Genomic DNA, 26155 nt, shown 5'->3' on the forward strand with positions numbered 1-26155 from the left:
TTAGCACCTTTGTTTATTTTTTGTTTTGATTGGTTTTATTGTTTTATGGCGAGTATCAAGAGGGCTACCAAAGACCTATATTTGTTCTTGATTAGGGAGATAGCAAATCTATTATCTACAAAATAATTCTAATCAAAAATTGATTAGTTTCAGTACCAATTTTAGAAATTGATATTAAATGTAAAAGTTCATATTTGCTAATCTAATCTTTTCATAACACAGTGCAACAGTGATTCTGAAATTTTAAAGAAACATAGTAGGAATTGTTTATCTGGTCGACTATAACACAAAACCGTGTAAGTATTTAAATTTTTAACACCCAAAAAATCTTTATTTATTTAAAAACAAGAAAGGAAAGCTAACTTCGGGCGGAGCCGAAGTTTATATACCCTTGCAGTTCAGTCGCAGTCCGCTAGGTGGCGCCACGCATCTTAAATTATTAGATATGTAGAGGATCGTATATAGTCGGCCGATCCTTATGAAATTTGGCATATTGAATTATTTTTCCCAAAATAGAATCTGTACCAAATCCCATCTTTCTAACTTAAAAAACACCAAAGTTATGCTAATTTCGATCGTTCTATGACAGCTATAGGATATAGTCGGCCGATCCTTATGAAATTTTGTACACAAGATATTTTGGTCAAATATAACATGTGTGGAAAGTCGCAACCCTCTAACTTAAAAAACACCAAAGTTATGGCATTTCCGATCAATCAGTTATATGGCAGCTATAGGATATAGTCGACCGATCCCGGCCGTTCCGACTTAAATACTGCCTGCAAAGGAAAGAAGGGTGTGTGCAAAGTTTCAACTCGATAGCTTTAAAACTGAGAGACTAGTTTGCGTAGAAACGGACAGACGGACAGACGGACAGATGGACATGCTCATATCGACTCAGGAGGTGATCCTGATCAAGAATATATATACTTTATAGGGTCGGAGATGTCTCCTTCACTGCGTTGCACACTTTTGACCAAAATTATAATACCCTCTGCAAGGGTATAAAAAACGGTTTTCGGAACTTTTTTTCGCTTCAAAACTCCTGAACGCGTTTTTTTTAAATGATTTCAAAATTGCCGATGTTTTTCAATAGTTTTGGGTTGTAGCTTTTAAAAAAAAATAGATCTTCAATTTTTTTAAACAAAAAGGACAACATTTTTACACAAGAAACTGAAATTATCGCATTTTATACGTGTTTTTCGGATTTGGGTACAGTTCTTCCGCCAGTTTTTCCGTACAACTTACAAAAATTCTGTCATTAATGCCATTCATCAATGTTGTCTCATTAATGCTGAATAAAACGAGACAAATTTCATTAAAAAATTATGAAAATTGTTGAAGTTATAACGCTTTTCTAAAAAAAAAGTCAATTCAACCTTGCTATAGCGCCTAGTTTGTTATAGTCGACCAGATAAACAATTCCAACTATGTCACGTTAGAAGTTCATTCACTTTTGTTTTTTTTGTAGCACTGTGTAACCAATATGGGTGAAATAATATGTATGTATTATATTATACTATGCGCCAAAAAAGACAGAGGATTTCAATGTTCGTTTTTATTCAAGAAGAGAGCTTGACGTTAGGCATTAATTTTGCTTTGGATCCAGGGAATAAAGGACGTAATACGGGTAAAGCCATTCGGGTATCCTTTCTCACATCCGGCGCTAGATCCGAACGAGACTACTCCGACTTGGACGCCGTTGACGGCCAAAGGTCCGCCAGAGTCTCCGCTGCAGGTGGAAACGGCATTCGCGGTTTGCGTGCACAGAACACTACTAACGACAACAAGCGATCCATATGCATCCACGCATATGGAATTGGAAACAATGTTAAGTGGTGCCCAATTCAATTGGGCGGCTACAGAGTTGGAACTGTCCGACTCCAGACCGTATCCAGAGGCAATGCCCTTCTCTCCTTCGTAGGTGGAGTAGCTGTTGGATACCTCGGGCAGAGCAATAGTGTTAATAATATCGGAGACAGCTACGGCGGGGATCTTGATCAGTGAGATATCGTTGCGCAGGAGTATAGAACTGTAGCTCTCGTGTTGACGGAAGTTTGTGCTGGAAACGACTAAGGTTTGTGCTGGCTTGGTGCGAACAGTAGCGCCCAGAGAGATGGTCGCGCCAGAAGCTCTGAAATAAAACCACGTTTGTTAAACCGGTGAATGATGCATCCAATCCAATGTTGGTTGTTTGTACTCACCCATTGGTGCAGTGGGCAGCGGTCAGAACCCATTCAGTTTTAATCAGGGAACCGCCGCACCACCAACTGCCGCTGTTGCTGCTGAAGCTGATTCCCACCTGGTAGGGGAACTGGCCCTCTGCGGCTGCCTGGCCATTGGTAATACGACCCTGAATGGAGTCACTGCGCTTCATGTCCTTGGGGTGGACAGGGGTCAGCTTGGGCAGGATGCCGGCGGAGGCGGAGGCCAAGGCCAGAAGGAGGACTACGAAAACTTTCATCGTGGAGAACGAATATTGCTATTGAGCCTCCAGCACCATATTTATACAATTTCCCATGACTTCTTATCGGAGCTCTTAAGAGGGCTGTAAATTTAATCCTAATCTGGATGGTTTTTAGGATATGTACGGGGAATCATTACCCGATAGTACACTGCAATGTCTGAAGATTATTATTGCGACGCGAGCTGCACCTACACTAGCTCATGATTCACATTATTCTTAATCGTTCAACGTCCCAAAGTTCTAAATAAGGACTATAATTTATTACCACACTTGAGACTTTCGAGTTCGTAATTGGTTAAGATTACATTTTGCAATTTAGCAATGAAGACATTTTTATTTGCGCTGCAAAGTATGTTATTCAAAAAAACTAACGATGCTACCTAGAAATATTTCTGTTAAAAAAATATGAGATTTTGGCCATATGAAATAAACAATTTTTATATTAGTTGTAATTGTATAAGTTTTTGTAATAAAAAATGTTCCCGCTCTTAAAACGGTTGCGGAATAGTTAAAATATTCGCTAATAAATTGATTAAAGCTTAAATTTTGGTCAAGTGAAAATATATTAAAAACTAAGTTCTAATTTTTTAAATTTTCAAAAAGGAAAATGTGCATAACTCGGTTAATATTTTGCAGATCGATAAATGGTTTACCTTCCCGGTCTTACAAATCTTAGTAGTTTCATTCTAATTCAAAACCTGGAAACAAAAATTCGGACCCATTTTTTTGAAATTTTTCAAAGGGGGCCATCATGATTTTGGCCAAAAATGGGCCACATTTTTTTTGTTTCATTTTTCCAATCTTTTGATGCAGATCGAAGGGGAATAGAGTTATGATTTATAGTTGGTTTTCGGCTTTGAAATCGGTTGCGAAATACTACAAATATTCGCTACAAAGTTTATAAAAAAATTTTAATTTTTAACAAATAAAAAACTATCAAAAGCTATTTCCCGATATCGGAACTTCGATTTCTTTCATTCCAAATCAAAACAAAAGTGTTGATCCCCCTAGTGTATAGCCCATATTTCTAATATTGATTATCTTGTATTCAATAATCGATTTTATTTAAATATTGCTGCTTAGATACCAGAGTTAGTCTCGATCCATTCGCGGAAGTGAGTGACGCGAGCGAAACCGGCCGGGCTGTTGGATTCGCAGCCGTTGCTAGACACAAACGAGGTGACACCGATAAGTTCTCCGTCGCTCTGCAGAACCAATGGGCCGCCGGAGTCGCCGTTGCAGGTGGAAATGGACTTGACAGTCTCAATGCAGATGACTCCGTTGGTAATGATCAGGGAGCCGTAGGTTCCAGCGCAAACAGAGTTGGTGATAACGGTGGAGACCATGAAGTTAAGATGGTTGGCAACAGAGGTGGCGGAATCAGAGGTCTTTCCGAAGCCAGAGGCGATGGCAGTCTGGCCGGCGTAGGTCGAGTAGGAGCTGGCCAATTTGGGCAGGGGAACGTTCTTGATGTTGCTGGTGTAGGTGACGTAGGGGGTCTTGATCAGGGAGATGTCATTGCGCAGGACCACCGAGTTGTAGCTGGCGTGCTGAATGAAGTTGGAGCTGGAGACGGTGTGAGTCAGCTTGGGGCTGGTACGGACAGTGGCGTCGTAGTAGATGGTCACGGCGGAGGCACTGCATCAAGGAAATAAAATCATTAATAAGGCAATCGCATGAAATGAAGAATTCACAGAAAAGATGGGCTCTATCTGGACTCAAAGTGACAACTTTCTAAAGAGACTTGAAGTATTACTCACCCGTTGGTACAGTGGGCAGCGGTCAACACCCATTCGTGGTCAATGATGGATCCACCGCACCACCAGCTGCCGCTGGAGCTGGAGAAGCTTAGTCCGACCTGGTAGGGGAACTGTCCGTCGGCGGCGGCCTGGCCGTTGGTGATGCGACCCTCGATCGAGGAGACAGCGGGCAGGAGACGGGGCTGGATGGGCACTGCACGGGGCATGATGGGCACCGCACGAGGCTGAATGGGCACCTCACGGGGCTCAATGGGCACCTCACGGGGCTCAATGGGCACCTCACGGGGCTCAATGGGCACTCCGGCGGAGGCGTAGGCCAAGGCCAAGGCGAAGACAACAAGCACTTTCATGATGATCGACAAACGAATAGCTTTCAACTGGTCAGTGCAGTACCTTTTATACCATTTGGTTGGACAGTTATCGCCTGACAAGCCTCTTGGATTTTGACCAAATCATTTCTGGCTATTTATTCGAAGCCCAAGCGCAAAGTCAAATGTCTTATCAGACCGAGATTTGGCCAGAGGATGTAGAGCTGCTTACGCCACGAAAAGGTATCTTCCGTTATCGGTTCCGATTGTGGCAAATTGTTGAGATTGCGCACCACAGGCTTTCAATTAAACTCACTTGAAAAATCAAAAGGCGGCAGACGTCTAGCACTCGAGTGGTAAGTGATAAGCATATATTTCTTTAAATGATGGCAGTGCTTTTGATTTGCAAACATTAATATTGCCGAAAATACGTTAAGCTGGGAAAACCGCTTATAGAATTTTCCCTAATCGAATTATTTGATTTTTATAAATATTGTTGATCGCAAAATTGTTTACGGCCACTCTCAGCGACTCAAGTGGCAGAAAGTCCCAACTATTACTGCGTGATGGACAGGCCCAGATCGAGGTAAGAGCTCGCAGAAGTGTGGCAAAGTAGCAAACTCATTCGTTCGGGGGCGGGAAGGTGACAGTGTCTAGTTGAATCTAGAATCTGGGAAATTGAAATCAAATCGCCTTACGTGTTGGGAATGCAGAGCGAATCCTATTCAGGACACTGCCGGACATTAGCACATAAAAACAATTCATTGCCTTTCCTGCTGACACATGTAGTTGTTGGCTAGTAGGCAACGACTTTTGTGGGCCACTGTGCGTGTCTGGCCCATAAATGCCGGGCCTGAAATAGATTTTGGCTATCTCGAATCGCTTAAAGCAGACCCAAGGCATTGGCCTGGGAAATCCTCATTTATTTAATCCTCGTATTAACTGCATTCTATTGATTTTCCCTCGCTTTTCGTTCTGTTTGCACTGTCGAGCATTTTTATGGTTGCTCCTTTCGCTGATTGCGGGAAAATTCGCTCCTTTTGTCTCTGTCTCCGGCTCCGACATCGGCTCCAGCTCCGTCTCCGAGGAGGAACAAAGGAAACTAATTTTCTTGAAATATTTGCTCTCATTGTTGGTTGAGCGTCAAGTTTTAAAGCGACCAAAAAAGCAAGGCTCGCCCTTTAAACTCCTGGCAGAGATGTATGAGCCGCACTTAAACTCGGATATAAGCGTACATTACGTATACGTAATGCGCTCACCCGACACACACGCTTATTAGACGCATATCCGGCTACGACAAAGAAAAGACAGCCTGAACAAGAATGTCCAGAAGCCTGAGACTGGGAGGGCAACTCAGTAGCAAAGGCAACCGCCCGAATATTCATCAGAAGCCCACTACGCCCCTGGCTCTAGAGGACATATAAGTAGTTTGGGGTACAAGCGGGGTCACCAATTTAGCAAACTTATTCCGCAGAAAGCAGAAGTAAGCGGTTATTGGGAGAAAATATTTTATTTTGTATCTTATCCTACAAATACAAGATTAGATAGTTTCATTAACTTTCTTACGCACCTATGCTTTTTACGCACTTATTTCTATTATCATGACCACAGCTGTATGTAATAGTGTGTGCCCAGAAAGGCATTTGAAATGTCCCCCAGCGTGCGCTCTCCTTTGACGAGAAAAAGGACGAGTCGACGACGACAAACAAGATTGCAGCAATAAAATTTCGACAAGTGAACAACAAATGATAAACGAAGCAGCAGCTTGGGATAAAAAGCAGAACCAGAAGCCCAAGCACAAGCAGCAGCGAAAGGAGCAGCTCCAAGAGGTCAGTTGGGGAGCACTTGAGATGCCGGTGGCTGGCCAAGGATTCTGTCCGGCTCACTTCAACTCAGTTTGGTCCTCTCCGGGCCAAACAATCTAATGTGAGCCGCATCGATTACGCTTCCACTGCCCCTCGTACTGTGTATTTTGGCCGACGTCTTGGTCCCGTTCCACTATTATTTAAGGCATTGCTAGAAATAATATGAAATTTATGTATCTCAAAGAATATACAAGTCTCATACTTAATAAAAATAAGCAATTCCTTTTATTCTAATTTTTTAGGAAATTTAATTGTTTGGATTTAATTTGATGGTCTTTAATTTTTTCAGTGCACGAAATGAAATACTTTCCTGCTTCTCAGCTTGATTCGCTTTAGTTTTTTGTGTTAAATTGTCATGAAAATGTCGCTGGGCCTGTGGTCAGCTGAAGAAATTCGTCTCCGGCTCCTTTTTGGCCAAAATTAATGACAACTGTCTGGCACAGCTGACCTCCTGGAGCAGCCCGATCCCGGTCCTTCGGAGCTTGTCGCTGATGACTTATCACAGGGAACTATGTCTATTTCCTGCTATAATTCAAATTGCTTTCGGAGATGTCAACAGCAGCCGCCTCATTAATCATGCCTCTTGGGATGGTCTCACATTGCGTATGAGTAATGTATTTGCCAGCCCACCAAAAGGTGATTTTTTTGTGTGTCTTGGCTTGAAACTTGCCAAGAACTTATCGCCTCATTTTATATCATCCCGTTTTCAAGATGTTACAACGGGGCGTAAATGCATTGAGAAACTTTTCTTTTTGCTTGGATCTTTTTTTTATTTTGAATGCATTTTGTTGCTGCACTTGGGTGGCAAGTGGAGAGGCATGACATGACTCACGTTCGAGAACCACCTCCCACAACTACCCGACCCAAGTTAACCCGAGAGTTAGCAGGTCCTGGGACTTGGTCAAAGTTTTGTGTTGCAGTTTGTCAACTCGTTTTTAATGCGCGATGTATTGAAAAAGTTTGATTAGGCAACAGCTGGCGGAGGATGTTGAGGAACTCGTTTTCAACTCCACCTGAGTGCAATTTCGGTACAAGAAAACTTGATAAAGAGGGAGCTTAGCAGCGAAGGAGTTGCGGAAAATAGGGACTTAAATTGCGTATTTGCCATGTTGTCGATATTGGGATGGCCAATACAATATCCTGGCACAAATCCGACGCCGAGTCGACAAACACAAGTGGCCAGCATTAAATTTTATGCGCTGGGATCAAACTAAGTTATTATATGGGAATACATAACATAAATGTATATAAGCAGCGGGCGGGATGGATGGGCAAATATTTGCGACCATTTCTGCTTCCTCTATGATTTTCTATCAATAAGCTGACGGCGTCCCGTTGGCTTTTGCATATGAGAAGGCTGAGCCCGCTCAGTCTTTTTCCATCTCGAAATATATAAATATAAATTCCTGCCATGCAAACAAATCCTTTTCGATAGATTGCTTTTGGCTTGCCTTTTTTCGCCATCGTCGCTTTTATTATTGTGTGCCAACGCCATGGATTTTTGTCTACTACGACAATTGGATTTTCACGGAGAAGTATCCGTAGTGTGGAGTGAGCAGTGTGGGCCTTTTAAGGGACGAGACAAATACGTGTTCCCATCGGAGGAGGTAGAACTTCTTGTTGTCAGCTTATTGGCAATGGCACATCCCAAAAAATGGTTCCGCTCCGTATCAATGACGCTTGAAAACTCACAACGGATCTCTATTGTTCCCGGCATTCTTGGCACCAAATAATGCAACTTTTCCTTTGTATCAGTATTTGCACTGCCTCTGCACTGTCTGTCCATATTTGAATGCACTGGCAGTCTGGTGCCTTCCCCGAGGAGGAGAATACTTAATATCACGGGCAGATTGTTCATTCATTTGGGAATCCCTTTTGTTGGGACTTCATTAATGCCCCGAAAAATATGCAAGGGCTCCCTTAATAAATATCTCAACGATGTTATGCTTCTAGTCGGACCTTTTTGAAAAATATATAACTACTCATCAAATTTCAGCATGCAAATATTTACTTGATGAGTCTACAGCTGGGTCTACAGTGCTTTATGGCTTATAAACATTTTGTTTGGCAATATTTTTTGTGTTGCCTTGGCACAGTTGTTGCTGCTGTTGTAATTCTGGTTTATTGTTTTCTATATATTTTTCTGCTTGAACGCACTAAAAGCTACTCTACTGCCAGTCAACCAGCTATCCAGGCATTCAATCCACCTTCTGGGCGGTGGAAGAGGCTTTCATATTTCCTCCTCGATGCCGGCATTTGTTTGCTTTATGTCTTTATTTTGTGCCCTGCCGGAGGAGCAGAGTATTATTATTTTTTTTGTTACCCTACTCTATCCTTTTTGCTGAGTGATGGCTCTAGGTACTACATATAATGCCAGGATACCAGGATGTCGGGATGCCTGGATGCTGGGATGATGGCAAGGGGATTTCGGTGAGTGCTCTCTGAGCGGCTTTGCATATGCGTATGGGTTTGCTTTCGGTGCTTTTTGGTAAAATTTTCGAGAGCCGAGTTGGAGACCGAGTGATGTTTCAATTATGGTTTCCGTTTGTTAGCCCAGAAGCAGACGCACTTTGCCGAGTATTTCTTAAGTTCCATATACACATACCAAGCAGTAAGCCATTAACTTTTCCTGTCAATCAATTGTCACTCGAAAGAAAAAACAAAGGAAAACCCTCCTTCCAGAAAAATAAATGACACATGAAAACAAAAGGCACGAGTCCATGACAAGACATTTTACTTCCATGAGAAATAAATGAAATTAAGGGTTCAGTAGAAGCATTGTATTTGTTATTGTTATAACAGGGGTACGTACTCCTTACATATTTAACAAAAATATGTAGACATCCTTATCTGAAAAAACTGTGCCACTTTAGCTGATAAATGACAACTCATTTCACATGGAATGATACCTAAATTCTAGTTACTTAAAATGGCATTAACGAAACAAAGTCAAAGCTCCCACTGATAAACATTGTAGATATTGTATCAATTTCAACAAAAAGAAGAGTAGTTGAAGGCATTAAAGTAAACATTTAGTAATAGGAAATAAGTAATACAGGCTTATAATAAAATACTTAAAAAATAAGGGAGATCCACAGATATAAACAAATATATTTTAATTTAGGTAAGACTCTCCCTCAGAAGTAAAGATTATCCCTTTGGGACTCTAGAGTCCTTTTAGTTAACCAAACGAACCGACTTTGACCAGAACAAGTATTACCACTCAATCAACAGTCAAGGCAGAAAAGGAGCCCCCCGAAAAGTCTTTGTCTCTGATGCCAAGAGCAAAAAAGCAGCGAACTTTGCCGTCAAGTCATTGTGGTGGCAAGCTGGCTGGGCGAACTCGTTTCAAGTGGAGCCACCGGAGCACCAGAAAAGCAGACAAGTCACAGCCAAACGCCAACCCGAACAAACCAAGTGTTGTTTGGATTTCATTATACAATTATCTTGTTACCAGAAATAATGGTGTCGGGCCGGGCAACATGCCAAAAGCATTCAATGAGCTTGATGCGTCTCCAACCAGTTTTCTTGGTGGGTGGTGGTTGGGTGTCAGTTAGTCACTCAGTCAGTCAGTTAGTCAGCTAGTGAGTTTTGCCAGCCCTCACGCCAGTGAAACCAAATCCAAATACCATATCCCATATTCGCATGTGTGTGCTTTGGTGTGTGGGGTTAGCCGGATGCCGGGCGCGTTAGGAAAAGCAGGAAGTCATTAGCCGAAAAAACTCTGGTGATGGCGGTTCCAACTGGGGTAGGAAAGAGCCAGTAATGCGATAAATAAATGAAAATGTTTGAGTTAAATGAATTAAGTGTGCGATACTCTGGCAGAGTTGGGTTTTGGCATTAGGGTGGGGGGCTTTTTTGTTAGAAACACTTTCTGTGTTGGCCTGTCAGAGCAGAAACCGGAGCGACTGCGTCTGAGGGTTGTGTTAAGTGCCGGGGAGTAGCAATTGTTCGGAGTTTAATTAGCCGAACATCACTCAAAGTGTCACAGGCACCGAGCGCACCAAGGGGTTAAGGAATTCGGTTAAAGTTTCCGCAAGTTCGGCTGCTAAGTTTCAAATCGCTGGTCATGCCCAGAACAACACATCATCATAAACATCATTAGGATTATAACTATCTGGGATTCCCCGGGCGTAGTTTTCCTGCGGTTGCTGAGTTGCCTTTTTGGAGGATTTTTTTTCGCATTGGCTGACTGATTTCGACTCCACTTAATTAATTATGTAGCCGAATCATGGCCGCCCCGAAAATCGTTAATTAAGTTGATTGCTTTGAATTGGTTGGCATTTATTAGCCAGGATTGCGTTGTTGACTCGCCGGTCGAAAAGTTTGTAACCGCTCCCCTCGGTCCCTGCATAATTGATGAGCTGACAGTTTGTTAATTGATTTTTCTCTGTGATTAGAACTCCATGGCGGGCTCCATGAAACGATTTTATTAGCTACCACATGAGGCGGCCCTCAATATTAAATTGGTTCGAAGTGGGTCACAGGCATAAATAATCGAAATAACGGCCAATGCAAATTTGGCCTGTCGATGGCCGCAGGCTGGCAAAATATTTCCCAAACAGAGTCAGCCTGGCTAACCACTTGACCGACTGACTGTGTCGTTGGCAAAAACCAAAGAAATGCCCCAAATCGGCGCTCGGTTCGACAAAGTTTGTGGCCAAAGTAAGAAATGAACTTTGGGTCGTTCAATCAGAGCGCTGCAACTGGGCAACTGGGCAATGGCACTGGCATTGGCACTGGCAGTGGCAAAAGTGGATTTTAAATAAAAAACTTTTGCCATAAACACTCGTCGACCGTTTTCGGGGTTGACATTTTAACTAACTTTGCCATACTCACACACTAGAAAGAGCTGAATAACTTGTGTTTTTTATTCCCGGAGTTATGTATGATATTTTGTCATATCTAAACCACAGAATACGAGTGCAGGAAACTTTTTATGCTGTCATAAATTTCGGCAATGCAAACATTTATCAGCACGGCTGGACCTCTCCATCCACCATCCTACACCCCCGGAAAGAGCCCGGTCTTAACCCATCTCCGATTTACTCCCGCATCCACTTTCAAGCTCAGCTGCTGCTATTTCCCCTGACTGACTTTGTTATGTCCCTGGCTGTGGATCCGAATCAGAATCCGAATCTGGTTTTCGTTCCTATCTCAACTACTATTTCTAATTCTATCTGCGACTCTGGGTCTGTCTCTTCTCTAGTCTCCTGTCATTGTTTCTGGTTTCTGTCGTTTGGCTCGTGTTGACTAAATGCTTTTTATGCGAAACCGCAGTACCATCTGGCCATGAGTGGTTTTTGGCCACCACCTGCTCGCTCTCAACATGTGAGGTCCTTCCACTGTCAGAAAAATCCAGCACTTGCCCCAGATTCTGGGTGAAAAGTTCTTGAATTATGTCTCATTTTCTGAAAATAAAAAGTGCTACAATTGAAGCAACCAACTTTTGTCGTTTATTTAAATGCCTGGCAATAATTCAAGTGTTGACATATTGTCTGCCGTTTCCTGTTCAACTTTCACTTGAATGAAACTTTTTCTTTATATTGTTTTTCCTTCTTGCAGCTTGTGAGTTTGAGTTTTTATTGTGTCGCTTGGCAATTTAATGAATTTTAATGAAAACTTATGTTTCAGGAGCACTTGTTATTATAATGTAAATTTTTAACTGCATAGGATCCAAAGCATTGAAGGGAAAATTAGAATAAAAGTAAAAAGAAATAAAATCAAATCTCTTTCGAATTTTTTTTATTTATTTTTTTAAAGTTGCTAATGAAGTTCGCTGACCATTAATTAAATGCCAGTTTTGGTAGAGATCCAATCCCTGAAGCTGGTCACACGGGTGAAGGCGGCGGGGTAGCCCTTCTCGCAACCGGCAGCGGCTCCGAAGGAGGTAAGACCGATCTGGACCTTGCTGGACGCCAGGACCAGGGGGCCACCGGAGTCACCGTTGCAGGTGGAGACGCCGTTGGGGGTGGACACACAGATATTGCCGGAGGTCACAATCGAAGAGCCGTAGGTGTTGGCGCACACGGTGTTGGTGATGACAGTAAGTTGAGCGTACTGGAGGTTGGTGGCGACGGAGCTGGAGGAGTCGCTGGTGCGTCCCCATCCAGAGGCAATCGCGGCTTCACCGGCATAGGTCGAGTACGAGCTAGATTTGGCGGGCAGAGCAGCGGCCTGGATCCTGGATGAGTAGCTCACGCTGGGGATCTTGATCAGAGAGATGTCGTTCTTCAGGTTGGAGCTGTTCCAGCCGGAGTGGATGATGATGTTGGAGCTGGAGACGGTGTGGGTGACCTCGGCAGAAGTACGCACGGTGGCGCCCAAGTAGACGGTCACGGACTGGACTCCATCAGTGCAGTGAGCAGCAGTCAGCACCCACTGGTTGCCGATCAGGGAACCGCCGCACCAGGCACTGGAGTAGGCGCTCAACTTGAGGGAAAGTCCCACCTGGTAGGGGAACTGACCGACGGAGGCGGTCTTGCCGTTGGTGATGCGACCCTCAATCACGGGCATCTCGCGAGTGCGGTGGGTCAGCTCGGCCTCGGGGAAGGCGGAGGCGGCGACGGCCAGGGCGAGGATGATCAGGAACTTCATCTTGATTGTTGCGTGTTCAGTCAAAGGAACTCAACTGGTCTTCTACGGCCTGGCGAGGGTCTTTTATACCGACTCCTAGCTGGCTGCTCACCGATTAGGTTGCACTTCGAAAAATAGACTCGCCCCGATTAGATAGGCCCCAAGTAGCTTCGAACAGCGGGTACTATCTTCGGAGATTTTTTGCGGTTGATATGAATGGACATAGTTTAGCCAGTCGGTCGCCAAAATTACTTTCCAAGTCCAAGGGTAGTAGTCTCGATAGGCATCTAATCGGTTCAGGTGTGTTGCCAAATCTAGCAGGTGTGATATGGAAAGCCCAGAATGAGGTTGCTAATTAATTTGATTAGGTTCGCGCAAATATATCTATCATTGGAAATTGGTAAGGGTCTTGTATTTGATCTTCCATGAGTGACGCGCCTGTCTAATACTTTTTTAACCGAGTACCACAGAGTACTCGAGTCCTATCTTATCATCTGGCCAAAGGGAAGCGAAAGCTTTAAGCTGGTAATTCCGCTATAGTGAGTGTTAAGACCTAAAGGTCATGTAGGAACTGCAGCTTTTTATTCGGAAGCCTCTTTGGCCGAGAAGAGTTTCACAATAAAAGCTCAATCATGCAGCTGTGAAATGTTTACGCTCTTCCATTCACGATTATAAACAAACAAAGTGCTGCTCCTTATCATCGAGTGCCGCGTGATTTGATGACGCGTTTGCAATTTCGTTCTGAACACAGTGCTGCGGTTAATGGCCAATTCAGTTGGCCAATTAAGGCGATTAGCCCGGCGACCAATAACAACGACCCACCAACCCGAAGACGGTTTCAATTTCAATTTCAGTAGCGAATCCATCACCAATTTGCCTCGCACTGCCTTTACTATTTATTGAACTCCCCAAACTGACTTGGTCAAGCTGTAATGGCGCAACGTTTATTGTTATTTATCGGCAACAATTTCCATTCAAGGGTAAATAACCCCCAATACTGCCATTCGTAAAATGGCCATTTGCACCTTGCCAACCCACTGCCCTTCGGGTAGAATCTCGTCTCGACTCCTCTGCTCAAATTGGTTTTATTGTCTGGTCCGACTATATTGTTTAGCAATTAATGGGCTGCAATTAGGCGTTAATTGCATTTAGTTGGTCAGTCTGCTGTCGGATCCATGGCAAATATGCGGTTATCCTGGCGTAGACAGTGGGCGCACCCAGCTCACATCCTCCGGCGCTCCCGAACGAGGTGACCCCAATCAGGTAGCTGGTATTTTGAAAGAGAAGGACAAGGGGTCCACCCGAATCCCCGTTGCAGGCACCTCTTCCCCTGCTTCCATCGGTGCATAGGTGACGTCTCTGACTGACCAGTCCCGGCAAAAAATAGCACATACACAGTTCCTGATCTATCACCTCCACATCCAGGTAATACAGATCTCTATTATTTTTCCCTTCCATGTCGCCCAGAGTGCCCCATCCCGAGAGGGTTACCAGTTTTCCTTCCAGGAAACTCTGATGCATAAAATCACCAGCCATCTCAATAGTTTTCACTCTTTCTGAAAGAGTTACCCTTCTGGGCAGTCGGATGAGTGCCAAATCATTATATCCACCAAACCCGAGATAATCGGGATGGATGATAAAATCTCTATGGGTGACCACAAGCTCTTCGGCGGCATCTTCTGGATCGGCAAACCTAGTTGCTCCCAAATATATCTTTGCACCAATACCATCTATCAAACAGTGGGCTGCGGTCGCAATGAATTGGGAAGTGATTAGGGAACCACCGCACTTTATAAGTCCTCCAGCACCAAGTTGAATCAGCAGGCCCACTTGATGCGGAAACATGCCACGTGCGGCTGAGTTCCCGCCAGCGATTCGAGTGGATACCAAAGAGGTCTGATTAACCTCCTCCTCGAATCTTTCGCAGCGAATACGCCACTGCTCATATCCGTACTGCCAGCGTTTTTCTATGACGGCTTCTTCATCGGCTGTGGTGTCTTCACTGGAGGGATCGTCCCAAGGGGCATCCGATGCAACCAGAAATGGAAATAGGAGTACAATTATGAAGTGGCAAGGTGTCATCTTGGAAAAAACTCTGGAGAAAACTTAATAAAACTATAAAAATAATAAATATTGAAAAAATGAGATAAAAATAGTAATCTTAACTTATTGTCAATAATATTCACTGAAGAAATTTTAATCACAATGAGTTTGATTAGTGTGAAAGCTACATACATATAAAAGCTTAAAGTTTTTCTTCAAAAGATAAGAGCGAATATTAATTTATCAAGATGATTGATATTTATATTTATATAATTATGTCACAAATATAACAGAATCATGTGGGATTGTTGGGGTTTATCGTTCTAGAAAAAACATCCATCATAATAAGATTGATAGCCTATCACACCTGTTAATTTATATTTTAGTACTTTAAAGCTAAATCTTTAGATTAAAATACATATATGTATGTGATATGTTCCACTTAGAAAACCTTAAATTTAATCTAATCTTTAATCTAATAATAAATGTTATCTTGAGAATGGAAATTCCCTATACCAAAAACAATTAAAATATAAATCCTAATCCTAATTGATTTATGGATTAAGCCATTGAATTCCCAGAAGTCCTATCCTATCCTAGAAATATTAAATTTGGGGGTTTCCCTTTTCGTTAATATCACTTAATTTTTTGTTTACCTATTGGTAGACTCTTGGCTGATAGTCAGCTGTTAATTGTTCTTTATTGAGGATGAGTCTGAGTGGGTACTTCATGTGGAGTACTGGAACTGTTGTTGTCTTAGCTGGTGCTTTTATAGCCCTAGAGTTTGTGGCATCAACATTGCGTCAGCCTCAGCGTCATCTTCAGCGTCAGCGTCTTTTTCCGTCGGCACGTGTCCGCTCCGACTGTTAATTGAATTTGCCTCATCCCGACCCCGGTGCAAAGAAGGGGCAAAGCGACAGGGGCACGAGCAGATGCTTGGCATTCAACTCCTCAAGCTCCCGTGTAATTGCCGCACGTTTCGGCGATTATGTTGCTTAGGCCTTCACTGCAGTCGCCTTAATTGCTTTCGACCCAGTCATTCATTGAGTTTCCCGGCTTTCAATTGCATGATTTTCGCTTAGCCCCAATGTCGCCGACAATGTCTGGCCTTACTCCTTATATTTATTGACTAGCTCTTTATCAATACCATGGTATATTATTTGTTTAAATTATTGTATTCGTTTATTAAGTCTGGCTGGATTTTATGGAGTTACCTTATGGAAAATTTTATTTAATGAGCTATAAATAATTTCTTGTATTAATTAAACACTTAATTTATAAACTATAGGCTTTCAAAAAGTCAGAAGAGCTACGACTCAGTGACGTTTCTTTGTTGGACGAACGGGATTCCTCCCCTTTTTACTTTGTGTTATTTTATAGAAAAAAACGGCAATTTGTTGCGATTTTAATTTTAATATGCATTAATATGTTCAAGGATTTCGGACCTTAACCAACGACACCGGAGTTGGCCTTGATCCAGTCCAAGAAGTAGGTAACACGGGTGAAGGCAGCCGGGGCTCCAGACTCGCAGCCGGCAGCGGAACCGAAGGAGGTGATGCCGATCAGAGTGCCATCCAGAGCTAGAGGACCACCAGAATCACCCTGGCAGGTGGACTGAGCATTGGGAGTACCCACACAGATGACACGGGCGTTGACAATCAGAGTGCCATAGGTCTCAGAGCATATCTCGTTGGTGATGACGGTGAGGTCGGTGTACTGCAAATGCGAGGCGACGGCGGTGGCGGAATCGGAAGTCAGGCCCCAACCGGAGGCCACAGCAGTCTGGCCAACGTAGGTGGAGTAGCTGCTAGCGATAGCAGGCAGGGCGATCTTGTTGACGGCGGCAGAGAAAGAGATGGTGGGGGTCTTGATCAGGGAAATGTCGTTGCGGACGACCAAAGACACGTAGCTCTCGTGCTGGATGAAGTCCGAGCTGGAGATGGTCTGGGTGAACTTGGGGCTGGTACGCACGGTGGCTCCGTACGAGGCAGTCACTGATTCGGCACTGCAAAAACAGGTTCTAATTAAACAGAATCGAGTAGGAGGAGACTCTCGCTTTAACTTACCCATCGGTACAGTGAGCAGCAGTCACCAACCAGTTGGCGGCAATGATGGAGCCACCGCACCACCAGCCGCCCTTGGAGCTAGAGAAGCTAAGTCCCACCTGGTAGGGGAACTGATCGGCCACGGCATCCTTTCCGTTGGTTATGCGACCCTGGATCGAGGCAGTCCTGTCACGGGGGTGGAGAGGAGCAGCCTTGGGCAGGACTCCAGCGGAGGCGGTGGCTACAGCCAGAAGCAAAACAGCGAAGACCTTCATGATGGCTAGTCGAACGATGTATGAATTTTCCCTACTAACCGGGCCAAATTTATACCCCTTCTTATCAGATGAAAATATTGGGCAAGTCACAACCATAAAAATCTGATAATATTCTTACGAAACGATAAGTAGGCAAATCCAGAATGTCCACTATGTCTGGGGCCTCATCTTAGGCCATCTTATCGCCAAAATCTGATAGGGGCCTTAGGTAGCCTTTACGTTTGATTTCCTTATCAATAAATTGAACTTTTCTTATCTCACTAATAAATGTGTTGCATCATGTTTAATTTAATTACTGGGGTAATAGTAAACAAATGATTTGGGAGTTTATACCAGAAAGAAATTGTTTGAAAATCACTCGAAGATTCTATTAGATTGGTCCATAATTTATAACCGAATAATCGAGATGGAATAGCCCGATTTTCGATAAGCCAATCCAAGGATTAATATATTGTACTTAAATAGGAACAGATGCCTCTTTCTTTGGAAAAAAGTGGTTTCAGTTTCGTTTTCTTAACTGTTAATGTTGCGAATTAATATAAAAAGATTAAGAAGTATTTAAGTATTAACAATCTTTGTGGGAAAAGCCACTCTAACCACCTTTGCAGATTATAAATCTTTTTTAATTTCTTGGGAGAAACCCCAGCACTTCCGATGTCACATCTTTGTGGAAATGTCTCTATCAACTAACGATAATCTATATTACCAGTTAATGACTGCAACAAATCATGTTTTACACCTCATAGATTAATGGGACTTCAGTTAATCGGGTCAAGTAGGTTTAATCAAGCCCTTGATTTCTGATTTACGATTTGTCGCGACTGGGAAATTTTGGTTTAAAAAGGTAAATGGGCATTGCCCACTCCCTATCGTAAGAGAATCCCCGGACTAAGATAATGGACCTATTTGAATTTTGATTGTGTTTATGAATCATATACTTGCAAATTTTTAAAGTCCTAGGTGGAAGCTTGTTTAAATTTGAAATTGTTCTAACTTTTGGACAGAAACACTGTATCGCCTAATGTCAGATGGTTTGTTTGCCTTCGATGGATTCTCGATTGCCGCAGGAAATGCCGAAGAACTCCAGCTTTGTTTGACTTCCATTGAATGGTGGTCGCATCATAGGAGTTTTGTTTGCTTTTTGTTCAATTTTTATTAGATACCATTTGTTTGCGGGCCACGACTGGCTCAACTTGCCATTGTCGTTGTTTTCTTTTTTTTTTGGTTGCTACTTGAGCCGAACCTTCCATATTCGAGCTGTGTTTTTATGTTTATGCGGAAATCTGCAGAAATTGTGTCAATATCAATAAAATTAGATTAGTATCGACGACGAGGACGATGAGGATGACGATGACTATGGCGGCGGCAACAACAAACAAGTAACCGAAGTGTGGCAGGCAACAAATAAAGTCCCTTCCTCGTTTTTCCGCTTCCTTCCCTTAACCAATTTCATGTGTTGTGGGCTGCTTCCGTTTTCTGGCGCACTTCCGGTGCTACTTGGGCTTATAAGTGTCTGTGTGTGTGTGATTTTATGTGACAAATACTTAAATGCCTTGAAATTGCTGCAATTTTGATCCGAATTCGGAAAAAGTTTTCGCAGTCGAGCCAAAAGCATAAGGCCTCCACTTAATCTCAGTTAATTTTCTTAATGGAAAAGTTTTCCCAATTCTTTTCATTCATTCTTCTGCCTTTGACTAGGCTTAAAAATTGCTTTTCACTTAATTCATGGCGGAGGGAGGTCCTTGCTGGTACGTTTTCATGTTGCGACCCAATTTTCATAATGCGAAAATTAGAAAAGTTTCCCGCTCTTTGGCTCTGGGGCCGAAAAGTTTCCTCCGGAATTGAAGAATTGAAATTCCATTCGGTTTAAAGCTGTTTTTCTTGGCCCTATTGATTTCCCATTCACAACATTTAGGTGGCATTATCGCAGGGCTTTTCGCTCTCCGGCAAACAATAACAACATGAACAATTGTGTCTCCATTTCTCATCTGGTGGCGTAATCTTTTATATAAACACAGCCGCGCTCCAAACACTCTGCCACAGTGCGCTGTCCAACTAGGAAAAACATTTGCACAAGAAGCAAAGGAAAAGCCGGAAAAACCCGGCAAAGGAAAACCTTTGCTGGAAGCGGGCAGGATAGGAGGAGTGAATCACGTGACGAATGATTGAGTGCACTTCTGTGTGCGCTTTTTCACTTAAAATGTGCGATTTCAATCACTAAAAGCAAAGGTACACATTGGAAAATCGAATCAGCCATGGCTCACCGACTGATGGAGTTTCTGGAGTGCTTACGGTTACTCCGCGCTTCTAGTTTTTGTTCCGGCTTTCCACTGTGGAAGGACCATTAACCGCAAGGTGGGCCAGAAACAAAAGACACTCGCACAGCGCATACGAAAGCGGAAGTTGGCAATAAAAACGTTGAAACAAGTTATGTGCAAAATGTCCGGGACACGTGATGGACTTTGCTTAAAAACAAAACCAAAAAAAGGAAGAAAAATGTAAAGGAAAATCGTTGAAAACAAAAAAAGTGAGGGTGTTGGGACCTGGGCTAAACATTCCGCACATCAAAAACGACGCGCCACTTAACAAATCCCAAGTTGTCGTTGCGTGCCACGTGACTGGCATACAAAACGGTGGAAAGGACTCCGGCAGGACTCCAGCAGGACCCGAAAACAATAGCTCTGCTTTGGCCTGCCGGAATGTATGGCTCGCTCTCGTTACTTTATGGCCAGCCGGCAAAACGCTTTCACGCACGCCCGCCTGCCACAGCTTTCTTCGTCCAACTGGCGACCTGCCGCGCTTAATTTCCGCTTGTAATGGACGCACGATAAATCCTGGCAAACGTTTCCGAATCTTCAGGACTTTCCTCATGCGGCACGCAACCAAAATATATATTTCCAAAGATTTTCTATTATTTTTGTGGGCTGACCAGCTTGTTGCATTTTTGCTTTCAGGAATTTTATTAATTTTCGCTTTAAGTTTTCTTTACTGCAAGGCTAGAGAAATAAATTTATTTGAATAGCTGCCAATAAAATGCAAGGTATTTATATTGCTTATGAAATATTTTAGAGAAATCGTATACATTAAATTGAATTTAGTTTCTGGTCAGTGTTTTTGATTCCCCTTTTTGGCCATGATGTTTTGTGTAAAATAAAATATTCAGAGAATGAGTTCGAAGATTTTTCTGATGCGCTTTATTTAGAAAACCAAATCGAAAGTAGTTTTAGGCTTCAACGCCGGAGTTGGCCTTGATCCAGTCCAAGTAACTGGTAACACGGGTGAATGCAGCCGGGGCTCCAACCTCGCAGCCGTCAGGGGATCCGAAGGAGGTGATGCCGATCAGAGTGCCGTCGAGAGCAAGAGGACCACCAGAATCACCCTGGCAGGTGGAATGGGCATCGGGAGTGGCCACGCAGATGACACGGCTGGTGACAATCAGACTGGAGAAGGACTTTAAGCATTCGGAGTTGGAAATGACAGTCAGGTCGGTGAACTGCAGGTTCCTGGCGACGGCAGTGGCGGAATCGGAAGTCAGGCCCCATCCAGAGGCAACAGCAGTCTGGCCAACGTAGGTGGAGTAGCTGCTAGCGATGGCGGGCAGAGCGATCTTGTTGACGGAAGAGGAGAAGGTGACGGCGGGAGTCTTGATCAGGGAGATGTCGTTCCGGACAGTCAGCGAGATGTAGTTGGCGTGCTGGATGAAGTCCGAGCTAGAAACGGTTTGGGTGAACTTCGGGCTGGTGCGCACGGTGGCTCCATAGTAGATAACAGCGGAAGAGGCTCTACATTAAGGGAATTTGAGAAACTGAGGTCTTTAGGATTCTTAGTATCCTTACCCGCTGGTGCAGTGGGCAGCTGTTAGCACAAAGTTGTTGGCAATAATCGAGCCACCGCACCACCAACCTCCTTCGGAGCTGGAGAAGCTGAGTCCCACCTGGTAGGGGAACTGATCGGCGACTGCGGTGTTTCCATTGGTGATGCGTCCACTGATGGAAGGAGCACCGGTCCTGTCACGAGGATGCAAAAACTTGGCCTGAGGCAGGAAGCCTGCGGAAGCGGAAGCGGAGGCGATAGCCAGAGCCAGGATAAGGAATACTTTCATGTTGATGGTTAATCAGGCAGTGAATGATGGCAACTCAGTTACTGCACCATTTATATACCCGTGCTGAGTGCCTGCACTATCTTTCTGGGAAAAGCGTGCCCCTTTCGAGGACTATAAATCTTGGCAAGTGTCTGAAGAGAACTATTGGGGTATGGCGTATTGTTAATCTAAAAAAATAGACGCCATTACATCCATATATGGAAGTTCAAGTACTCCAATCGATAAGCCCATTCATGTTTATTGATAACAAAACGCAAAATTTTACATCACGGAATTCCAAGAGCTACTAATCAGCTAATCAGGCTAAGTGGCTAAAATAAAAAATTAGATTTATGATTTTTCGTGGGCAAATCCCTAGTTCCATTCCTAAATAGAACAACCTTTTGGACTGAGATTACTGATTTAATTAAGTTTTGATAGTGACTGTTAATCATTTTATGACTAATTTTAAACAGCGTATACTTTAAAGTGAATATATTTTCTCTTTAGCATTTCTTCTAGACTAAAACTTACTGAGTCTGAACTTCTGATTCCCCTTTTCTCCATTTTATCCTTGTTTTTCTTCCTCACTTAACTCCTCTCTACTGGCTCCTTGCTAAGGCCATCATTTAAATCGAAAATCCTTTTAACTTGCCACCGCAATGTGCCAATTGCCAGGCCATTTTTATTGTCGCCCATCGTTAGTCAAAGGCTAAAGCCGGTAACAACTATTGCCATTGCCACATGCCTGTCTCCATGGCTAAAAAAAAAAGCTGCATGACCTTTCCCCTTGGCGCCATTTTCACCTGGACCAGCCCCACCTGTGCGTGTCGCTTAAGCCGGCGATAAGGTGAGCACAGTTGGCGGCACGAAACCCCTTCGGAGCCACATCCAAAAAACCGAAACCGAAACTGAAACTGAAACAGAAACTGAATCCGATCGGATCCGGGAGAATACGTGCCTTTCTTTGCGGCTACGATAAATTGCTATTGGCTTGCAGTCGGGGCCAAAAGGTAAAGCTGCTAATTTATTAGCCAAAGCGACAAACAAAGCATAAATAAGCAAGCAATGGGAGGCAGAGTGGTGGGTGGATGGGGGTGTATCTCTATCTGTAGTGGCAACCATCCTTCGGGCCTTAAACATCCGATACGATTCGCTTTTGGCCATTTCGGCTTTAATGTGTGCGAAAGTGGCATATAAATTTCAATGGGCCCAAGAATCCGCTAAGCTGTTGGCTTTGCAGCCATGTGCCACGCCCACCGCTGGGGGATTTTCCAAACAATAGGACAATGACAACGACAACGCATATTCAATAATGTCGCTTTCTACTTTTATGTTCGCAAAATGCAAAATCTGCAGCTCTCCGGTTGGCGCAAGCCGGGCCAGGAGTGCAGATAGTGAGTTGGCTAAACACATTCATGCATTTTACAATGTTGCCAAAGCCCGTTGGCCTGAAGTTCTTGGCTGTGAACAATAGAAAAACGAATTAAACAAAAAGCCAGGCCAGCGGCAGGATTCGCCAAAGTATGTGTTCTTATATCCACTGAGAAAAAACTGGCAAGTTTAAGGAATTACTATCTGAATTAGAACATAGAACTTTCAAACTAAATTATAAGCCTTTTAAGATGGTTTTAGTTTGGAAAAATTTTTCAAATCTCTAACCATTATAAACTTTATTTTTTGAAGTGCATTAATACATGTGTGTGTGTATATATGTGCAACAACAATAAGCAGAAAGGCAGCAGCTGCAACAATGGAAAACAGCAAAAATGAATGCGAGTGCGAATCCAAGTGAAAGCCGAGCAGGGACTACTGAAATGCTCTACTGTTGCTTTTACTGGCTTTTGTTTGCCCCACCACCTCCGACATCCGACCTGCCACACCCTCCTCCCACTCCCACTACCCCCTTGACTTTGTTGTTGCCGTTGCATTAGCAGCCATAGTGCATTAATGTTTCACGTTGAGCATGTGAGTATGACTCCAGATGGGTCGGCTTCACTTCAATTGGCAAGCAAAAATGCTGGGCATTCCGGACGGGATTCGATCAGACTTGGGTATCTGGTGTGCATAGAATTCGCATAAATGAGCTATTGATAGCCATCTCTTGGATGTAGCTTAGGAACAGCGAAGTATGCTCATGGAATATTTAATGCAATAAAGATTTAAATATTTTATAAGAGTTAAAGGCCAAACATTACTCATACGCACTGTTTACAACAAAGTAGTAAAGGATTCTCTAATAAGTTTCTCCTTTCAATAGTACCTTTCAATAGGGTACACCTCTTTCCATACAATTTTTACAATTCTAACTCCCTCGCTTTTATGTCCTTTGTTTTATTTCGTCCTATTTGGTGCCTTTTTCTTCAGCAGCACTTATAGTTGATCGAACTGTGCCGGCAAAGTGTGTGATTTGGAAAAGTTTCAAGTGCCATGGCAGCCGTCACAGCTCGAACAACTGCAGATTCCATTCCGCTCCCCGTTGGGCGCTCCACTTGAAATATGTTGAATCCTGGTCAATAGCATGCAATTTGGGTTAGGCAAACAAGTAAACAGGGACAAGGAGGCTGGGTGGTTGGGTGGCCAAACATTATGGCATAATCAGCACCAGGGCACCGCTACGTGGAGAGCCACGTTCGAGTCTGGTGCATTCAATTGGCCAACGGGCAGTGGACGAACGCTGTCTGCCAATTGGCCAAAAATGCCACAAAAACATATTTGGCAACGCAGTAACGTCAGATGCAGGATCAACTGAAGAGGAGAAGTGGCAGCAGTAACAGCCAGGAACCAGAAGCCAGCATCCAGCAGCAGGACAAACGGCTCCTGGGTCAATTTGGATGTTGATTTTGGACATGAGCTGCAGCCCCAACACGAGCTGGGCCATAAAATCAGGCAGTCAATGAGCCAAATAGCCGAAATAGCTGTTATTGTTATTGCCGCAGCCTGGCAAATTAATGAGGTGTCCTGTTCGGCCATCAACTCCATGCATAATCGAACTGGCCCTGTAGGCTCTGCTGCAGCTTTGTAATTGACCATGTCAATTGTGGAACGGGGCGGGGATATTCCCCGAGAGCGGCTATATAATCAGATTTCCAACTGTTCCCAGGCAACAAATTGGAGAGGATTTTAAGCCGCACAGAAATCTATACTTCCCATTTCCACTTCCCATTTTTATGGCTTACAGTAAGCTCTTGAATTTAAATCTATGACCGGCCAACTTTAAACATCTACTTCTTGGGTAAATGTCTTCTGTCTAACAACCACCTCAAGGCAGTAGACTTTAATCCCTTGTATCACATTATAGCAGTTTTTTTGTGTAGTCTCATTTCATTCCTGACAGTCCCTCGACAATATTTGCATGAAAACTGTTACTGACACTTAAGCATATTCCTGCCAAAAAAAAAATAATCCAAGAAGAGAGGAAAACTTTTGTGTCGCTACTTCTTTTTTATTGTTTTCTGTAATTTTTCGTTGGCTGGCATTGTTGGAGTTTTAATGACGAACAGGACTCGCAATTGTCGCCTTAATGTCGGCAAAGGCGACAACGTAGACAAAAAGTGTACAAAACTCCATGCCTTTTTTTTCTCTCGGATTGTATTTTTAAGTTTACATTTTAATGCGAGTCTCTGGGTCCGAGTGCCAAAGTTGCTTAAGATGCAAGCCCTGCAAGTTTTAGACAAGATTTTAAGTAGCCCGGAAAGGGGAAACAGTTGGCGCTGCAGGCAGTTGGATCCATTCGGTGTCCGGAGTCGTATCCGGCCCAAAAAGTTCGTTTACCTCGCAGTCATAAAGCACTTATTACCCATACGCCATGTGTTACACTTTCCAGGAGCCAAAACTTTCAAGACATTGACAAACACTCTCACTCTCAAACATTTTTAATTAGCCTAATGAAAAAGTTCAAATATAAAACGAAGAGAGACGTAAAGAAAATCCCCTTTTATACATTTTTATATTATTTTCTGTGGGTTCGGTGGGGATTCCACCACAAAGGACCCTCTCCTGCTCCCATTCCGACTGCTGCTCCTGACAAATGAAGAAGACGCAGCGCAAATAAGCAAAGCAATAATTTTTGCCATTGTGCCACTGAAACAGGACTGTGAGCTTGGGGTTTGGGGGAGCCTCACAATCTGTAGAACAAAGAAATGCGACTAATGAAAAGCGTTGGAAAAGAGAGCAAAATTCCAGGGTAAATATAACGACGTCGCCATACTGCAATTGGCTCAAGGACCCAATCTGAATGGGGTTTTGTTTGCTGGCAGTCCTACCTATTTGCCTTTGTCATTGGAGCGATTGAGAATGTTCAATTAAAAAACTTTTCCGTGGCCAGACGGCCGGAATCAGACGGCAGACGAATGTTTAAGCCACTTAAGAATGATAAGGTCCGTGCCCTCGCCCCTCAAAAAACATGCAATATATAATTGATTTTCGACGTCTTCTGTTTGTTGTTCCGCTCGGCCACTTTGGCTTATTAAATATTTAAGTGGCAAATTGTCAAAAACATCCAACTGAATGACAGGCCGAGCCCCACACTTCCTGTGCGCTTGTTTGTGTCGCAATAATTGACAAATAAAGTGAAAAAGCAAAGGAAAGTTTTCCCAAGTCTTTTCCTCATGAATACTTTAGGCTGTCTGTGGTGGGAGAATGGGAGGAGATGGAGGCTGGTGAGGGAAGGAGTGGCGACTTGCCAACTTCTTTGGCAATTTTCGAATTATTTAAATGGCAGCCAGTCCTTTTT

The 26155-nt window shown here is 43.4% G+C and overlaps 6 protein-coding genes and 1 long non-coding RNA gene across 8 annotated transcripts; 1 reads left to right on the top strand and 6 right to left on the bottom strand.

Moving 5' to 3' along the window:
* Nucleotides 1-43: 43 nt before the first annotated feature.
* On the top strand, nt 44-6634 carry LOC116655781. 2 transcript variants are annotated; one of them, XR_006507053.1, is made up of 2 exons: nt 44-296; nt 6147-6634. It is a non-coding gene; the product is annotated as an uncharacterized LOC116655781 (long non-coding RNA). The 2 variants fall into 2 exon arrangements; XR_004310838.2 differs by lacking the exon at nt 44-296 and adding an exon at nt 4737-4891.
* On the bottom strand, nt 1544-2472 carry LOC6493536 (serine protease 1). Its single transcript, XM_001957920.4, has 2 exons — nt 2205-2472; nt 1544-2134 (listed from the first exon to the last, which is right to left on the bottom strand). The coding sequence occupies exons 1-2, from the start codon at nt 2462-2464 to the stop codon at nt 1582-1584; spliced, it is 813 nt and encodes a 270-aa protein (XP_001957956.3). The 5' UTR covers nt 2465-2472; the 3' UTR covers nt 1544-1581.
* On the bottom strand, nt 3510-4671 carry LOC6493535 (serine protease 1). The gene is made up of 2 exons (XM_001957919.4): nt 4228-4671; nt 3510-4105 (listed from the first exon to the last, which is right to left on the bottom strand). The coding sequence occupies exons 1-2, from the start codon at nt 4575-4577 to the stop codon at nt 3547-3549; spliced, it is 909 nt and encodes a 302-aa protein (XP_001957955.2). The 5' UTR covers nt 4578-4671; the 3' UTR covers nt 3510-3546.
* A 5494-nt stretch (nt 6635-12128) lies between the features above and the next one.
* On the bottom strand, nt 12129-13169 carry LOC6493534 (serine protease 1). The gene has a single exon (XM_001957918.4). It carries the CDS (start codon nt 12995-12997, stop codon nt 12191-12193), a length of 807 nt encoding a protein of 268 aa, XP_001957954.1. The 5' UTR covers nt 12998-13169; the 3' UTR covers nt 12129-12190.
* A 720-nt stretch (nt 13170-13889) lies between these two features.
* On the bottom strand, nt 13890-15058 carry LOC6493533 (brachyurin). The gene has a single exon (XM_001957917.2). The coding sequence runs from the start codon at nt 15056-15058 to the stop codon at nt 14108-14110; it is 951 nt and encodes a 316-aa protein (XP_001957953.1). The 3' UTR covers nt 13890-14107.
* A 1354-nt stretch (nt 15059-16412) lies between these two features.
* LOC6493532 (serine protease 1) lies at nt 16413-17455 on the bottom strand. Its single transcript, XM_001957916.4, has 2 exons — nt 17086-17455; nt 16413-17024 (listed from the first exon to the last, which is right to left on the bottom strand). Exons 1-2 carry the CDS (start codon nt 17433-17435, stop codon nt 16466-16468), a joined length of 909 nt encoding a protein of 302 aa, XP_001957952.2. The 5' UTR covers nt 17436-17455; the 3' UTR covers nt 16413-16465.
* Nucleotides 17456-20506: 3051 nt separating this feature from the next.
* On the bottom strand, nt 20507-21474 carry LOC6493531 (serine protease 1). Its single transcript, XM_001957915.4, has 2 exons — nt 21176-21474; nt 20507-21121 (listed from the first exon to the last, which is right to left on the bottom strand). Exons 1-2 carry the CDS (start codon nt 21439-21441, stop codon nt 20563-20565), a joined length of 825 nt encoding a protein of 274 aa, XP_001957951.1. The 5' UTR covers nt 21442-21474; the 3' UTR covers nt 20507-20562.
* Between the last annotated feature and the right edge of the window lie 4681 nt (nt 21475-26155).

The sequence above is a fragment of the Drosophila ananassae genome, chromosome 2R (assembly GCF_017639315.1).
Source record: "Drosophila ananassae strain 14024-0371.13 chromosome 2R, ASM1763931v2, whole genome shotgun sequence".
NCBI classification, from domain to species: Eukaryota; Metazoa; Arthropoda; class Insecta; order Diptera; family Drosophilidae; genus Drosophila; species Drosophila ananassae.

Bases quoted from the DNA above. Each gene is read 5' to 3' on its own strand.
- LOC6493536 (XM_001957920.4), bottom strand. From the start codon at position 2,464: ATGAAAGTTTTCGTAGTCCTCCTTCTGGCCTTGGCCTCCGCCTCCGCC. The intron at 2,135-2,204 runs GTGAGTACAAAC...GTTTTATTTCAG, and splicing joins GCTGCCCACTGCACCAATGG to AGCTTCTGGCGCGACCATCT.
- LOC6493535 (XM_001957919.4), bottom strand. From the start codon at position 4,577: ATGAAAGTGCTTGTTGTCTTCGCCTTGGCCTTGGCCTACGCCTCCGCC. The intron at 4,106-4,227 runs GTGAGTAATACT...TCCTTGATGCAG, and splicing joins GCTGCCCACTGTACCAACGG to TGCCTCCGCCGTGACCATCT.
- LOC6493534 (XM_001957918.4), bottom strand. From the start codon at position 12,997: ATGAAGTTCCTGATCATCCTCGCCCTGGCCGTCGCCGCCTCCGCCTTC.
- LOC6493533 (XM_001957917.2), bottom strand. From the start codon at position 15,058: ATGACACCTTGCCACTTCATAATTGTACTCCTATTTCCATTTCTGGTT.
- LOC6493532 (XM_001957916.4), bottom strand. From the start codon at position 17,435: ATGGTTGTGACTTGCCCAATATTTTCATCTGATAAGAAGGGGTATAAA. The intron at 17,025-17,085 runs GTAAGTTAAAGC...CTGTTTTTGCAG, and splicing joins GCTGCTCACTGTACCGATGG to TGCCGAATCAGTGACTGCCT.
- LOC6493531 (XM_001957915.4), bottom strand. From the start codon at position 21,441: ATGAAAGTATTCCTTATCCTGGCTCTGGCTATCGCCTCCGCTTCCGCT. The intron at 21,122-21,175 runs GTAAGGATACTA...CCCTTAATGTAG, and splicing joins GCTGCCCACTGCACCAGCGG to AGCCTCTTCCGCTGTTATCT.